This window comes from Spermophilus citellus (genome assembly GCF_964194105.1).
Source record: "Spermophilus citellus genome assembly, chromosome: 13".
Classification (NCBI taxonomy): domain Eukaryota; kingdom Metazoa; phylum Chordata; class Mammalia; order Rodentia; family Sciuridae; genus Spermophilus; species Spermophilus citellus.
This window is the reverse complement of record NC_138193.1, coordinates 110494099-110511229: the sequence shown is the minus strand read 5'-3', so window position 1 is coordinate 110511229 and position 17131 is coordinate 110494099. Positions and strand designations below refer to the sequence as shown.

General features: G+C 36.1%; 2 protein-coding genes across 6 annotated transcripts in view; one reads left to right on the top strand and one right to left on the bottom strand.

Annotated features, from left to right (window-relative positions):
* Positions 1–17131, top strand: part of CPSF3 (cleavage and polyadenylation specific factor 3) — a 36836-nt gene that overhangs the window by 9151 nt on the left and 10554 nt on the right. For 4 of the 5 annotated variants that reach the window (XM_081264244.1, XM_081264247.1, XM_081264246.1 and 1 more), the window contains 10 exons: positions 159–336; positions 1717–1806; positions 3119–3269; positions 6019–6194; positions 7252–7410; positions 8230–8376; positions 12494–12646; positions 14156–14264; positions 15705–15803; positions 16854–16948. In XM_081264244.1, coding sequence (XP_081120370.1) covers positions 159–336; positions 1717–1806; positions 3119–3269; positions 6019–6194; positions 7252–7410; positions 8230–8376; positions 12494–12646; positions 14156–14264; positions 15705–15803; positions 16854–16948 — 1357 coding nt within the window. The remainder of the gene's footprint in view (positions 1–158; positions 337–1716; positions 1807–3118; positions 3270–6018; positions 6195–7251; positions 7411–8229; positions 8377–12493; positions 12647–14155; positions 14265–15704; positions 15804–16853; positions 16949–17131) is intronic. The other variant, XM_081264248.1, reaches the window with a different exon arrangement.
* Positions 8888–10042, bottom strand: LOC308632686 (cysteine-rich PDZ-binding protein-like; the record flags this gene model as incomplete). Its single annotated transcript, XM_081264965.1, has 1 exon — positions 8888–10042. The coding sequence occupies one exon, from the start codon at positions 10040–10042 to the stop codon at positions 9737–9739; it is 306 nt and encodes a 101-aa protein (XP_081121091.1). The 3' UTR covers positions 8888–9736.

The window sequence follows — 17131 nt, the reverse complement described above, 5'->3', positions numbered from 1 at the left end:
ACATAAAATATCTGACAGATTCTAAATGGCATAATCTGTATACTAAATTTTTAGGAAATCTTCATGGATATGTCATCTACAGATAATTTCTTTGAGTTAAAAAACTTTTGAAAAAAATCTTACCCTTAATTCTTTTCTTGGCATCTTTGAAAATTTAGTAACATATCAGCAGACGACATGCTATATACTGAGACAGATTTGGAAGAAAGCATGGACAAAATTGAAACCATCAACTTCCATGAAGTTAAGGAAGTTGCAGGAATCAAGTTCTGGTGTTACCATGCAGGTCACGTCCTGGGAGCAGCCATGTTCATGATTGAGATCGCCGGTGTAAAGGTACTTTCTAGCTCTGGCCCTTTCTCCATAAGTGATATCAGTGCAAAACTTTATGCTGCCAAGTGGCATTAAAAATTCCCTAAGATTTGCAGAGTGCCAAATCACTGAAACACAAGTCAGCACTTTTCCTTTTAAATATGACAAGTCCTTCCTCTGTTGTAATACAGAGTAAAATAAGCATCTCTAAGAGTAAGTTCCCTAGCACACCACAGGATTGATTCTTTTTCAGTCACATTAGGAAACTTGTTAGGAAAGAGCCATCTTCTCTAAGAATCGGGGATTGAACCCAGGCATGCTTTACCACTGGGCCACATGCCCAGCCCTTTTTATTTTTTATTTTGAGACAGGATCTTCCTAAGTTGCTTAGGGCCTTGCTAAATTGCTGAGGCTGGCTATGAACTTGAGATCCTCCTGGCTCAGCCTCCTGAGCCACTAGAATTACAGGTGTGCACCGACATGCCTGGCGTATTGTTTGTATTCTTGATGACTGCCACTCTGACTGGTGTGAGATGAAATCTCAGTGTAATTTTGATTTGAATTTTTAGGGTACTTTTTGAAAATAACCCGTTGCATAATATCTGGAAAGGTGGACTTGACTTTTTGTTTTCAAGTTTTTTAGATGATTTTTTACAACCTGATTTGAGAACCAATGTTCTAGTGTCATGTCTTCCTAAATGTATTTTATAACTGCTCATATATTTGAAACTTTTACTTGTTGAATTCTATAATATATCAAGTTGCTCATCCTTGCACTTTGCCCCAGGCCACAAGAAATAAGCAGAAAAGAGTGAAAGTGCAGATTTGAACTTTCATTTGGAATTTGATGTGTATACTCTTTGACTTTATCTTTCATTTTGGACAATGTTCCCAAGAACCTCTGGAGATTCCTTTCTGTGCCAACATGTCCCTTTATCTTTGTGGGATAATTCTGAGATATATTATCACATTAATTAGATTTAATGATTTAACTATGTCAGACATTTTGAATTAGACATAAGCATTGCATCTAAATTTTACCAGGTATAGGCTTTTATAAATTTAATTTTACTGTTAGATTTCACAAGATTAAAATATTCATTAGCAAAATGAAGCTTTCTCTGCTATACATGGGGACACATTTCTGTAATGCCAGCACCTCAGGAGGCTGAGGCAGGAGAATCCCAAGTTTGAGGCCAGTTTAGGAAACTTAGCAAGATGAAATCTCAGTATAAAGAAAGAACTGAATATATTGCTCAGTGGTAGAGTGTCCCTGGTTCAATCCCCAGTACTGGAAGAAAGAAAGGGAAGGAGGGAAAGAAAAGGAGAAGGGAGGGAGGAGAAGACAGAAGAGACAAAATGAAGCCTTTCCCAAATCCTGCTTACAAATTTATCTTTTCACAGCTTTTGTACACGGGTGATTTCTCAAGACAAGAAGATAGACACTTAATGGCAGCTGAAATTCCTAATATCAAGCCTGATATTCTTATTATTGTAAGTAATAATGAATGTGTTGTAATTAGTATAACATAAGCAGAATTTTTCTAGTGAGGAAGAAACATAATCTCATTTTCAGAATGTTACTGGATATAAATTTATGAGCTTATAGTTTAAGAACTTATTTGGCTATTCTTTGTAGTTCTTTTCCACCCTCTTCTGTTGCTCACATTAGCTGTGGTCTAATGTCAGTGACGGACGTTAGACTGTCTCAGGTCATGATATTCTAGTTGAGTACTCCCTCCCTGTCTCCTAAGTACTTTGGCCTATGTCACTTCCCCCAAATTTGTAGGACATCTTAAAGATTGTTTAAAAGTGGTGTAGATGCACTGCCTTTGCCATGGTGACTGTCTTTTGGCCCTTGGCACAGGCTGCTGGTCACATTGTTCATCATATGTCCTGTCTACTTGTTAGATTATTAAGTACCAAGGAAGCAAGATAAATGACTGTGTGCTGAAACTCGTTGGGGACCTGGTGGGTGCAAATTTAACAATGTGTCTTGGGACAGTGGTGTCAGGAAGTGGGAGAGACCTTTTGAGCCTATGGTATATATAAGAACATCAAGTGCATTTGGTTTGGAATGAAAGAACTATTTCTCCCTAATCACTTCTAGAAGCTCCCACCTTCTCAGTTATGAGGGGCCAGTGCCCATTGCAGTCCCAGAGCCACATGGTGGGTAGATGAGAGATGGGACTCAGCTCATGCCCTACTCAGCATATAAACTAACCTTAGTTTAAGGGCAAACTGAGTTTTTTTATTTTCAAAACAAGTAGTTATTCTTGTGATTTAGAGCTGGTGTTTTAGAGCGGTGCTTCTTGAACTTTAATGTGCTTGTGTATTACCCGGTGATAGTTATAAAGACGGATTCAGAGTTGTAGGCTGGAGCCTGAGATTCTGCTTTTCTATTGTGCCTTGGGAGATGCCAGTGGGTCACACATGTTAAGACATTAGGGCATATATTTGAACAAGAGTATAAGAAACAGTACTTGTTTCTGGTTTGAAGCTTTAACTTCTCCGAGGAGGAAGAGAAAAATCATAGCAAAATTATCTTGAGAGGAGAAGACACATTTTTGTATATATGTGGACTTCTCCCTGATTCCATTTTCCAAAATGCTCTTATTACTTAGATCCAAATTCTAACATTCTTGTTTGCACTTCTTTCCAATTAATATTATAGTAATATATGTTCAAGTAAATGGCATGTTAATGGAGAAGTGAATCTCTTTGCCTTAGGATTTCATTAAGGTTTAACTTTTGAATTCTTTGGGGATCATTGGTCTTGGTCTCACATATCTAACCTGTTATTTAGGAATCTACTTATGGGACTCATATCCATGAGAAACGTGAGGAGCGAGAAGCAAGATTCTGTAACACCGTCCATGACATTGTAAACAGAGGGGGCAGAGGGCTCATTCCTGTCTTTGCCCTCGGAAGGGCTCAGGAGCTGCTCTTGATTCTAGGTATGCCACTTCCTTTGCACTTGGGTGTTTATCAGAATCTTACATCATTTTACCAAGACAAATGACATAGCCTTGTCTACGTCACCCTAACCCTAACCTTTCTGGACTTTAGTTTCTTTCATTTAAAAATGAGGATTTGATACCAGGTGTAGTAGTGCATACCTGTAATCCTAGATGCTCAGGAGGCTGAGGCAGGAGGATCATGAATTCAAAGCTAGCCTCACCAATGAAACCCTAAGCAACTCAACAAGACCTTGTCTCTAAATAAAGTATAAAAAGGGCTGGAGATGTGGCTCAATGGTTAAACACTCCTGGGTTCAATTCCCAGTACCAAAAAAAAAAAAAAAAAAAAGATGGTTTGGTGCTAGTAAGAGCCCAGAGAAACAGCAACTCTCCCATTCTGGGACTGGGCTGGTGGTGAGCATGCCTTTGTGGATGCCATCAGTATCAGAGGTCTTAAGATATGCAGAACCTTTTACAGCAGCTCGACTTCTAGGAAGTAAGCAAGAGGTACACAAAGTTTTTTGTCAGTAAGGGTATTCATTTTTAAAGAACTATCATATCAGTTAATATCACATTGTAGAAAAAAGAAAACTATGCTACTGAAGAGTTATTGCATATTTTCACATAGTGTAAACCAAAATGTAAGATTCAACTATATGTACTCTGATCCTAGTTAGCTAGGAAACATTCAAGTGACTGGAAAGATTAAATCTGGATAGTGGGAAAATAATGAGTTCATTTTCTGCTTTTCTCTATTTTCCAAACATTGCAATGAGTATATATGACTTTTTGTAATAAGAGGAACAGTAGGTGTCACTTTTAACATACATTTATGCTTAATAATCCCCTGTGATTCTATTTGAGGATAGTACTCTGGCAGAGTACCATAGATGCCTCATGTGTATATAACTTCTTGCAAAGAACTAGAAGTGGGTCACCTCCTAAGCTGTCACTGTGATGGCAATGATGAATATTTTCCCTTTTGTGCTGAAAGGAAGAGAAACAAAGAGAAGATGAAATCAGTGATCCCAAGTCAAAGGCAAATCTGACAGACACGTTCTGGATGCTGAATTTCCTAAATCCTAATCCAGTCCAGTCTTCTTTTGGTCCTGATTGGTCCTCTTTCTAACTGCAAGTCAAGTCAGTCTTTAGAGGACTTGAAATGAGAAATCTTCATAACCAGTAAAGTGAAGAATAGGGTGTTGGGACAAAATAAGGTGTCGCCCTCCCCAGGGCTGCCAGCTGTGGCAAATAAACTGTGGTTGTCCAGTTAAATTTTAATTTCAGTAACATTTTTAGTAGGGGTGTCCCAAATATTTAATGTGTTAAATTAAATATTTTATTTAATTTAAAAATCTTTTGTTGTTTCTCAAAAGTTCAAGTTAAGTGGGTGTTTGGTACTTTCATCTGGCAGCCCCACTGTCAAAGCATGCATCATGACACGCTCAAGTACCGGTGCTCTTTGTGTGTGGGTGGCCTTGCCCCTTATCCTTCCAGGCAACAAGGCAAAGTAGAAAGAGGACAGGCATTCCAGTCACTGCTTTCACACATCATTATGTCCCAGCCATTCAGCCTGGGGCAAGTTGCCTGACTTTTTTTCTCACTATTCAAAATTTGTTCATAAAAATACAAAAAAGAGTAGGGCTGGGGTTGTAGCTCAGTGGTAGAGCGCTTGCCTTGTATGCGTGAGGCACTAGGTTCGATCCTCAACACCACATAAAAAATAAGTAAATGAAATAAAGATATGTGTCCATCTACAACTAAAAAAATATTTTTTAAAAAATACAGAAACAGTAGATTGTGATGTGATCTATAGATAAAGTCGGCTTTACCCAGTATGTGAGAAGTCATACAGAAAATGTCAAAAACTTTTGACACTATTAAAAATTTTATTACATCTAAAAACCTAACAAGCTAAGCCAGGGGATGAACCAGGAAATATATTCACAACATGCATTACAGGAAAATTCCCTGCCCCTAGGTAGACATATCACTAAGACATGTAAAAAGTAACAATGCTGCCTATTCAGGGTTTTCTTAGTCTCACTTTTCTAATCTATAAAATGGAGATAAAGTTTTGAAAATTTAGAAATGATAATTATAAATTACATAGTAGGCATTTAAGACATTTCCTTTATGTAGATGCATCTAGTACAATGAATTGTGTTTTGGCCATACTGCCTTATAAAATTGTGGGATTTCATGAGAATTTTCCCTTAAAATAAGCCTTCATTTGAAGATGTACTGCCCACAGCCTCATTAATTTTCAGAAATGGTTTACTTCTTAGTTTTTTTTAAAAAATGATAAAGTAATTATAATTTTTTAAGTGTTTAAAATCAGTTTACTTTTGGAAGTCATATTTTGTAATTAGCCTGTGATAAGTCTGAACTAGTAATGATATGTTGTTTTTAAAAAATCATAACAAGATGTAGTATCTCTCTAGGATATTAAGTTATCGTTTATTATTCAGTATAAACTTACACTGAATAATTTGTAAAACCTTCCACTTCTTTGGTCAATGATCACAGCCTGTTTCTAGGTTTATTCCAGTAGTTAGAAATAAGTTTTGGATTTGTAACTTTAAGTTAGTAGAAACAGGATATTTTTTTCTTAGAACTCTTTAAATAGACACATGTACTTTATTTCATGGTTGTGTGTATTTTAAAAAATTAGTTATGGGTACCAAGTTCTATTTGAATGACTTACTCACATGACAAACTGATGTTTTTTGTAAAATGGCTCCAGATGAGTACTGGCAGAATCACCCAGAACTACATGACATCCCAATATATTATGCATCGTCTCTGGCCAAGAAGTGTATGGCTGTGTACCAGACGTATGTAAATGCCATGAATGATAAAATCCGAAAGCAGATCAACATCAATAATCCCTTTGTTTTCAAACACATTAGCAACCTGAAGGTGAGTGCTTGTGGAAGGAAGGGGCACTGATGGGTAGAAGACGGTCAGTTCTCAGTGGTGGGAGGGCCTGCGAATCCCTCCTGCAGAAGTCTGGCTCTTCTCTAGTAGACTTCCTTCCCCTGCAGTACTTCAGAACTTTAGCAGCTGGCATTTATTTTTGGCTTAACCAAATTTTGCTCCTGTCTCCAGAGTTCCCAGCATTTGCAATTGCTGAATAACTTGGATCTCTTCTACCATAGGAATAAAAAACTGATAAGAAAAATATCTTGTGTTATGTATTAAAATTCTCTTTTCTCATTTCAATGTAATTTTTTCTTTTTTTTTTTTAATGGTGCTCAGGATGGAACTCAGGGCCTTGCGTATGCTAAGCAGTTGGTTGCTTTACCACTAACCTTCATTTCCAGGTCCCTAAACATCTTTTTGATTTGTACTACAAATTCCATATATGAAAATTCCCATATGTTCACTTTTCAGAACATTTAATAAAATCTGGTTTGATTTAGTTTAAAATATATCATTTCATTCAAATTGATGCTTTCATCATAATAAAGTAATTAATGTCCAAAATAATTTAAGTTGTAAATGGTCTTCAGATTTTAAATAGGCTTTGTCTGTAAGCTTTATTTTATAAGGTAACTAAAAATTAGAGTCACGTTTTCCCTAGGAACAGTGTTAAACTTTTTGTTAGATTTCCAAACATACTCAAAATATTCATTAAAACTATTGTGAGTCTTCTGAAAAATTCTTTTAGGGTTCTTTTCCAGGGTGGGTAAAAACTCTTTCACTCTTAAATTTCTGCCTGCTTGCACATAGAAAATGGTCTTCTTGGCCCTCAAGCTATACATAGAAAACTTTGAAGATCAACTGCTTTGTTTTCCTCTTTCTTAGCCTAAGGTGTTTAGGAGTTTGGCAGTTGGACTTAAAATGTTTACTTGTGTTGTCCAGCCCCTTCCATAGTATGATTAATCTTTTACCTTACTCTTATTCTTCAAAAATGAGGAATGCTTTGTCAAGCCCTGGTAGTTAACATGCTTTTGCCATCTTTTGTCTTTTTCAGAGCATGGACCACTTTGATGACATCGGTCCCAGTGTTGTAATGGCCTCTCCTGGCATGATGCAAAGTGGCTTATCCAGAGAGTTGTTTGAAAGCTGGTGTACTGATAAGAGGAATGGTGTCATTATAGCAGGGTACTGTGTAGAGGGGACACTTGCCAAGGTCAGTTATAGTCTCAGGGTACGGTGTTACTCCTAATCAGAGTTGCAGAGGTAGCAATATCCTCATATATTATTCCATTGAAGTAGTTCTTTAACAAATACAAGTTTTGATTTCAACAAGTAAGGATAGGAGTAGGTTTGAAGGATGAAGATGTTTGAAGGATGAAGAATTAGACACGGAATGTCACAACAAGTTCCTGAAGAGATTAGGGCATATATTAAAATGTGAGAAGTGGTCAGCTGGTTGCAAGTAAAAAGAAAAAAAAAGGTTAGGAGCCTATTTTAGACAAATGCTTGAAGACCTTTATCTAATGAAGAGGTTTACTAATACAGATTGAGTATCTCTTACCCAAAGTGCTTGGGACCAAAAGTGTTGGAGACTTTGGGTTAGGTTCAATCCCCAGTACCACATAAAAACAAATAAAATAAAGGTTAAATTCTTTAAAAAAAAAGAAAGAAATACAATGCAGTTTCTCACTTTGATCATTTTCATTACTTTACCTTATATAAATCCTGATGTTTGAAGTGACTACATAGTAGGAGAGTTAGGAATACAGGTTTGTCTTTCTAATCATAAGAGTAATAATTTTCATTGCCAGCATTCCATATACATTGAGTCTTAGATTCTTTCTTGTTAAATGTTTACTTGACCAAGAAAATGACTATTACTTACTAAGTTGATAATGTTTGAATGATTTTTTGTACTGAAGGTTCTAAATTTAACATGAGAGTTATGGCTGCATGAAAAAAAAATGGAAGTGTACCTTTTCTTTTTCTAATTGGATAGTTTGTTTTGTTTTCTTGTATTTGTTTTTAACAGCATATCATGTCTGAACCTGAAGAAATCACTACCATGTCTGGGCAGAAGTTACCACTGAAAATGTCCGTTGATTACATTTCTTTCTCTGCTCACACAGATTACCAGCAAACCAGTGAATTTATTCGTGCTTTGAAACCGCCTCATGTGGTTAGTCTCTGATTTTGATTTATAATATTTGTGGGAGAGATAAATTTATAATAGCTATGGGGGGAGCATACCCAAGAAATTGTAGCAGGCAATTTATAGATCAGAGCCTTTGCACTGCCAGCTGCTTATTTTGAATCTCCTCCATCCCTAGCTTGCTATGTAACCTGGGCACGTTATTTAACCTCCTTGTAAATGGGGATGATAATACCTCACAAGGGTATTGGGAAGGCTGAATGAGAGGACATATCTCTAAAGCACTTATAGGATATGATTGAAATAATATTAAGTAGTGTAAGAATACTTTGGATAGAGGAGAAAGGTAAGTCCTTATAGTTAAAAATTCAAGATTTAAATAGATATTAAACATATTACTGTATAGCTCATTAGTATTACTCATATTTTTAAGTTTCATGTAATCCTAAAAATAATGGTTATATGTTTTGGTGGAATTAGCAGGAAAAACTGAAAATAATATGTATTCTTTTTTTTTTTTTTTTTTTTTTTTTTTTTTTTTTTTTGCTTTGTTCTATTTATTTCTTTGAGGGGTGGGAAGGAGGTTAAAAAAAGAAAGTTTGTTATCTGCTTCAAAGAGCTTTTCCAAAGGAGGGGGGATTCATGTTCAATACACATCAACATGGATGAACACCGTTCTCATAGCTTTCATATCAATTTGAATTCAAGCGATTAATATGTGTAATATGTTTTCGGAAAACCAGTGTATTCATATGGACACACAGGTACTCCTTGTATTCTTGTTCACATATGAAAGGAACTGGCACTTTGACTTCAAAAACAATTTTTTTTTTTTAAATCACAAATCCAACTTGTCTTTGATTTGGGTCTGAATTAATTACTAAGGAACTATTCAGCAATCAAGTGGCCTCAAATATTTAAATATCCTCTGAAACTACAATTCATTAAGGGACTGCTGACTCTTAAGAGCTATGCCATCAGTAAGGGAATGAGGTATGAATTTTCATTCTGGATGCCAAGTTCAAGGCAAAGTATCAATAATCTCCTCACTTTTAAAATATCTATAAATAAGAGTAGATGGAGGGTTAAGATAAAACAATGTTAAGTTAAAAAGTGCATACAGAACTCAGAAATACTTTTTCATTAAATTTACCACTTTAGTTAAAAAATGCTCATAAGAAAAATAACCACTTAAAGGAACATATTAGTTACATTTTTGCTGTTTAGAACATTTTGAGAGCAAAAGAATGAATACTGATCAACTTTCCTGGCTAAAACTTAATCACTGTCTTGAAATAGGTTATTTTTAAGTTGAACATCTATTTATGCCTTGAAAATTCAAAGCAGAAAGAAAAATCACAGAAAGCCAGTAACTTCATCAATACATCTACACAGATGTTTGCTTGTAGTTTTTGGTATCCAAAACCTTTTTTCCACACATTGCACAGATGCCCTTTTTGTAGGCACAGCCCTGGCAGTAATGAGAACCTGGTTGGTGCACAGAACTTTTACAAATTCTGCAAGTGGAGAACTTATTCTTTCCATATGGATCAAATCTTGCTTTTTTTGAAGTTAAAGCTTTATTTTCATTCAGCTTTTTTCCACCATTTTCTGTGGTATTCCTTGCACCATCTTTCCACGTATCTGGAGTGATAACAGTACCAAGTTTCTTTTCACATTTTTCGCACACCATCTTTCTGTCTACGGTTCCCTCAGTCGCAGAAGCAGCAGCCAATATGTATTCTTAAAAGGAGGAACACTTGTGGAACATGCATCTGTAGAAAATAGTTGAAGTTCCTTTTGTGAATATATTAAGTGTTTAATTCGGTGGCACTAACCACATTCTCAGTGTTATACAACTGTCACCAGTCTTTATTTTCAAAACTTCATCACTCAAACAAAAACTCTGTATCCATTAAACTATGACTTCTCTTCCACCCCAGGTTAGCTCTTATCTTCTGTCTCTCTGAATTTAACTATTTGAGGTATTTCATGTAAGAGGAATTACCACTTAGGATGTGTCAAAGATTTTTCCATGTTATAGCATGTTATTAGAACTTAATGCTTTTTATAGCTGAGTAATATTCCATAAATATCATACTTTGTTTATCCATTTATCTGATGGATTGATGGACACTTAGTTTTTCACCTTGCAGCTTTGAGTTTCATTTCCCCAACATCTTCTTATGTACTCTTGTTTTAGTTCTTTCTAGCATGATTGTCCACACAGGATTTTGCCACTGGCCCTTAACGAGCAGATTTTTTGATGGAGAAAATCATTCACCTCCTTAGTATGTAGCTTGTAGAATTTGAGTACAGTGGAGACGCCACCTGTGTGTTTTCTGGTATTTTTGCTTCATAGACATTCGCTAGGATCTTTAAGCCCAGGAGGAAAAGCTGTTTTCTCTTCCTTCGTTGTCAGCACCTCGTCCTCAGCCCCATTTCATCACTCCAGATTCTATCTCTGCTTACAGTTTAAGTTTTTGGGTTGAACTTGATATCTACCTTCATCAATAACCAGCTCTATCAAAAGTATAGTTACGGGTTGGATGTGTAGATCAGTGGTAGATTGCTTGCTTCACATGCATAAGGTTCTGGGTTCAACTCCCAGTACTGCAAAAAAAAAAAAAAAAAGTATAGCTACATGATAAAATTATAATTCTCATAGTGTTGGTGGTAGTAGTTGATAATAGGTAGCATTTATTGAATGCTTGTCAAGTGCCAGGTACCATATTAGTGTTTTGTTTTGTTGGTACCAGGGATTGAACTCAGGGGCACTCGACCACTGAGTCACATTCCCAGCCCATTTTTGTATTTTATTTAGAGACAGGGTCTCACTGAGTTGCTTAGGGCCTTGCTAAATTCCTGAGGCTTTCTTTGAACTCATGATCCTCCTTCAGCCTCCTGAACCCCTGGGGTTTCAGGCCTGTACCACTGCATCTGGCATATTAATGTTTTATATGAATCCACTTGTTTAACTATCATAACCAACTGCTGATTTGGGTTTGTTTTTCTTTCGGGGCGGGTGGTGCTATTTGTTTTCTGAGACTGGGGTCTGGCTGAGCTGCTGAGGCTGGCCTCTTGAGTAACTGAGATTTAGATGCAAGTGCTACCGCACCTGCCTCCAATATCTGTTTTGTAAAACAAAAAAAGAAAAAAGATGTTAAGTAACTTAGCCAAGGATACACAAATAGTAAGCAGCAGGGCCAAGATATGTGTCCCTGTCCTAGGTGCTAAACCTCTGCATAGGAGCCATATTGGCCATGCTTCGTGAGTCAGACGAAAACCTTCTACCATGGCTCTAGAGGCAAGGAGTGACCTTTTTGTCAGCAGAAAGACTGGTCGCCAGTATGATAGTTGTAAAAACAGAAGGGGATATCAGAGGATATCCCACCCCCCACCTTCACAAAAGCTTCATTTGAAAGTCTTAAAATTAAGTTGGTTGTGTTGGCCCACACCATAATTCCAGTGACTTTAGAGACTGAGGCCAGCCTGGGGCAACTTAGTGAGACCCTGTCTCAAAATAAAATAAGAAAGGACTGGGGGTGTAGCTCAGTGGTGGAGCACCCCTGGGTTCAATCCACAGTACTACATACACAAAAAGTCTCAAACTAGGAAATCTGAAGAAAATTTCCTGAGACAGCAGGAGCAGTAGTAGTAGTTTAACCATGTGCATCTAAAGCTGGCAGAGGCTGTGGAGGTTACCTGGTCCAGATCTTTACAAATGAGAGCACAGACATAGCTAGAAATGTAGAAAAAAGTCATGTATCTTTGTAGTGATATAGAAGTTTCTTTACTCTCAAAGTAGTTCTGCATAACTTTTAAAGCCAAGCAGAATGAAGAAATCTGTATAAGTTTGGTGAGAGATCCTTAAAAGCAGCGATGTCTCATAACTTCAGGGGTATCTCTAGTTCATGAAATTAATTAATGAAGTCAAGGGCCATTATTTATCTCAATAGAGGATGTTTCTTGTGCTTTTTAAAAATTTATCTGGTGGGGCTGGTGTTATAGCTTAATGGTAAAGCATTTGCCTAGCATGTGTGAGCACTGGGTTCAATTCTTAGCACCACACATGAATAAATAAAGGTCCATTATCAACTAAAAAAATTATTAAAAATAAATAAATAAAATTTATTCTGTGTAGATTCTAGTCCATGGAGAACAGAATGAAATGGCCAGACTGAAAGCAGCACTGATTCGAGAATATGAAGATAATGATGAAGTTCACATAGAGGTTCACAATCCTCGGAATACAGAGGCTGTGACCCTAAACTTCAGAGGAGAAAAACTAGCGAAGGTAAAAGGGTGGTGGCTTCTATTCCTGGCTGTGTGTTTTCTTCTTAAGAAAATGGACCTTCTTTAATGAAATCAAGATGAATACTCGTTCCTTCTTAGTACACTACAAGGATGTTATCCTGGTGCTTTTTGTTCTACTAAGTTATTTCTTCAGATGGGAAATTTCCAGGTAGATTAGGTCTTAATACAGTGGAATCTGACAGCTCCTCGATCCACAGCCCCAGCTTCTTCCCCTCCCCGTGTTGGAGGGTAAGTGTGCTCATGACTATGCCACTCCTCTGCCGTGATGTTCTGCCCTCCCCGTATCTAAACACAGTTATGTGGATATAACAGAACCTATTTTATTTATTTTTATGTGATGCTGAGGATCAAGCCCAGGGCCTTGCACATGCGAGGCGAGCACTCTACCATTGATCCATAACCCCAGCCCCAAATTAATTGTTTTGATGGTGAAATATACTTCCAGAATTTAAAATTGAAATAGTTAAGGAAAACATTACCTGGCATGTGAGAGGGATTCATTGGAAGAAGCCTGCATTTTTACCTCTGTTGATCAAAAATCTTTTGAAGATACTTTTAAGGCCAGCTTTTAAATGATTTGTATGAAGTTTTAGGTATCAGACATATGTTAACTTTACAACAGTTTTTTAATACATAATGAGCCAGGCATGAAGAAACAAACTGAGGAATAGCCTTTCTTATAATTGAATGGAGGGGAAACAAAACTTAGGATGTAAGGTTTTTCCAAAGAAGAGCAAGTGTTTTGTATCTGTGCCTAAATCTTTTTTTTTTTTAACTATTTTTTTTTTTTAGTTGTAGTTGGACACATACCTTTATTTTATTTATTTATTTTTAATGTGGTGTTGAGGATGAAACCCAGCACATTGCAAGTGCTAGGCGAGTGCTCTACCGCTGAGCCCCAGCCCCAGCGCCTAAATCCTAATGGTTCACAGTGTCATGATGTTTCTCTTAAATCTATAGAAAAATACATTCAATGGAACAATCTAGAACTGTATTTCTCAAAACTCTGCTGGAAGTGATGTAGGGACAAAAGAATTTTTGGAATCAGATAATTTAAGAGACGCCACATTGAACTGAGATCAGGAAAAGCTAAACAACTTATTGGAGTATTGTTCTCTGATAATTTTAGTTATTTAAAGGCATTGCAGGCTTGGGGTATTGGCTCAGCAGTAGAAGACTTGCTGGCATGCCCTGAATTCAATCTCCAGAACCACAAAAAAATTTTCTTAAATAAATAAAGCATTAACTTTTGTTGTTGAGCTGTTTGGAATTGAACTGAACCCAGCCATTCTTGCTAGATCCATCCCTATGGATCTTCTCTTGGAGAACTTGTTAGGCTTGGACATGAACCTGGACATAGATAAAATATAGCGTTTTATAATTTTCAAAGTTAAATTCACATGTTATTTTTGTAGTTAAAAGGTCTAGTGGTTGTCAATGACTGCCTAAATATCTGCATTCTATTTTTTTTTCCTTCTTTTTTTAATAGGTCATGGGCTTTTTAGCAGACAAAAAACCAGAACAAGGCCAGCGGGTCTCAGGAATACTTGTTAAAAGAAACTTTAATTATCACATACTTTCTCCTTGTGACCTGTCCAGTAAGTATACTGTTCAATATCAGATATTATTTGACCTCAGCATTGAAAGAAAAATCTATGAAAGCCTCTCTTTAATTTAGTGGCCAAATATTTAGTAACAACAAAATAATGAAATAAAAATAGATAAGTAGTCTAAATAGCTTTGTGGAGAAATCTTTTCTGAACCACTGAAACATTAAAATTATCTAGGAAGTCACTCTTTTCATAATTCAGGTCATGTTCGCCTCTCTCAGGTTGACCACTCCTACTGACCTCATACCACTGTTTTCTACCCTTTACATCAGTGCATGGTGTTTTTATTTTCTGAAGTAACTTTGTACTTCTCAGGTGTACATTTTGTTTTTTAACCATTTGTAGGGTTGGTTTGTTCTGTTTGGTATGAAACCCAGATTCATGCATGGTAAAGTGTGTGTTCTACCACTGAGCTACACTTAATGAATCTGTAGTTTTACATCACTTGCTGGATCTGTTCGTTCTCCACCATTCCAAAACATCGATCAGGATGAAGAAACAGAATCTTTCATAAATATTCTTTAAAGGGAAAAAATTAATGCCCATCATCCAAGTAACATCAACCATATGGTCAGAAACTGTAGTATATACAAATTGAAGCTCATTGTAGAGAAAAATGGAGGTTTGCACCAAGACAGGATTGGATTTAAGTTTATAAGTTGTTTTTTTCCTGAAGTTTATAAACATTTCTACTGAGTTCTATGTGGGTATAAATTCTAAGCCATTGGTAAGAACTTTCTTTCCTAATAATACTATCTTCAAGTAAATACTGTGCTTGCTTATGTTTGTATAACACTAGTAAATTTTAAGAACTTTACTAAGGAATAAGAAATACCAGATGTATTTAGGAATTTATCCATGAGGCAGGCCAGTTGTCAGCTTTCAAAGTATCACAGGTAAGTGTGTAACTTGTTCCTTCATTCACCACCTGGTGAGCTCTTACTCCTATGCCCTGCAGGAGGCTAGGTTTATTAAAGCACTGAAGGTCTATCAAGTCATGGCCTTTTACAGCTCAGTGTAATGAGAGAAGCAGTGTTAGAAAGTGCTCGTCACAGTACAGCTCAGGCACATGTTGAGTGCTGGGTGTATGAGGAGAGCTGGCCTGGAGCCATGGCAAGAGCTCTGCAAATTGGGGAACACTGGCCAAGCAGAAGAGAAGGTGGAAGGCAGCTTACGCACTGCTTAGAGAAGTCCAAGAACCTGATGGTTCTGAGGGCAGGGCTGCTTACCCAGAGTTGGAACCCAGTTTAACTAGCAGGGCAAGAGGCCATAGCAGGGACTTGTAGGAGCACCTTGATAGCTTTCAGAAGTGTGTTCTTGTTTAATTTGCTTGCACTTGTTTTTTTTAAACCCCTGGTATTTTATAAATTGTGTTTGGTGAAACTAGTATTATTTTCTTAAAGTCTGTTTACTCTAATTTCTCTTCAGATTATACTGATTTGGCCATGAGCACTGTGAAACAGACCCAAGCCATACCATACACTGGGCCCTTTAATTTGCTCTATTACCAGCTGCAGAAATTGACAGGTATGTTTATTGAAATTCATTTAATTATTTTACCTCTTTTAGTAAGGTAATTTTACATCTGAGAAAAGATTTTATTCAGCTTCGATAATTGTCTCAGAAGTCAATTTGTACTTCAAATGGTCATATATATTATCACCTTTAGTTGAAAATATACTCATAAATTTTTTTAAATTCCATGATACCTCTTATCTCTAATGTATTTACAACTCTAAAAATATCAGTAGTCTTGTTCCTTGTGTTTAAAATATATTTTAGTTGACTATATCTAAATTTTATCTCTTTTTTTCTCTTGGTTGAGTCAAACAGATTTTCTAGTTTCATCATTACTGATCTATTTAGCAGGTTTTATAAGAATTAATGGGCTTTGGCCAAAGACCACTGAGAATAAGTCCACTCAATCTGTTTTCATCATTTTGAGTTACATATTTTTATGTATTAATATAATGAGAGGCAGAAACTTTCTAATAAAGCAATGATATTTCAGATTATAAAATTACTTTCCATCAGAATACACATAGTAAAGTGATACCATTAAACAAACCAGTATAAGGAAAATCTTTTTTCACCTCTAACCCTTACACTAGGATTATGGATAATAACATAGAAAAATTAATAAAATATGTCTAAATTAATCCTTGTTTAAGAGGACAGTAAGAAGACCAGAAAATTTTGATATTGAATAACATTAGAATGTTCCTATGCAGTGAATAAATTTATGAAGTCAGAGGTAAAGTGACTGGTGTGTTAAGATGCTAGCAGAAGGCAAGATCTCTTGTACCAACATAGATGTTTGAACATCACCGAAGTTTGCTACTGATAAAATCTTTAATGTTCAGAGTAAATCCTACGAAGCTACATGAGTTTTTATAATATGTATTTATATCTTTAATTGCTATAAGCAATTAAAATAAATTCTAGCTGTTTCATTATGCTATTAATTTTCCATTATTTATTAGCTTTATTTAATCCATCTCTATAAGCAAATAAAGTGATGCCTCTGAAAGATGATTAGAAAATTACATACATAATGTAATTCTTTTTTTTTTCTAGGTGATGTAGAAGAATTAGAAATTCAAGAAAAACCTGCTCTGAAAGTATTCAAAAATATTACTGTAATACAGGAACCAGGCATGGTGGTACTAGAAGTAAGATAAAATCATTTACCTAAACAAGAGGGAAAAAAGTTTTAAAAAATGCTTACATGTAAATTATAGAGAAAACTAGTTGCTTCCCATTCAGGGAAAAAAAATAGTTGGGAAATAAGTTTGTTTTTCCTTCCAAGATTAACTTTAAATATAATGTAACGACATTTTCTATATAGTTACATT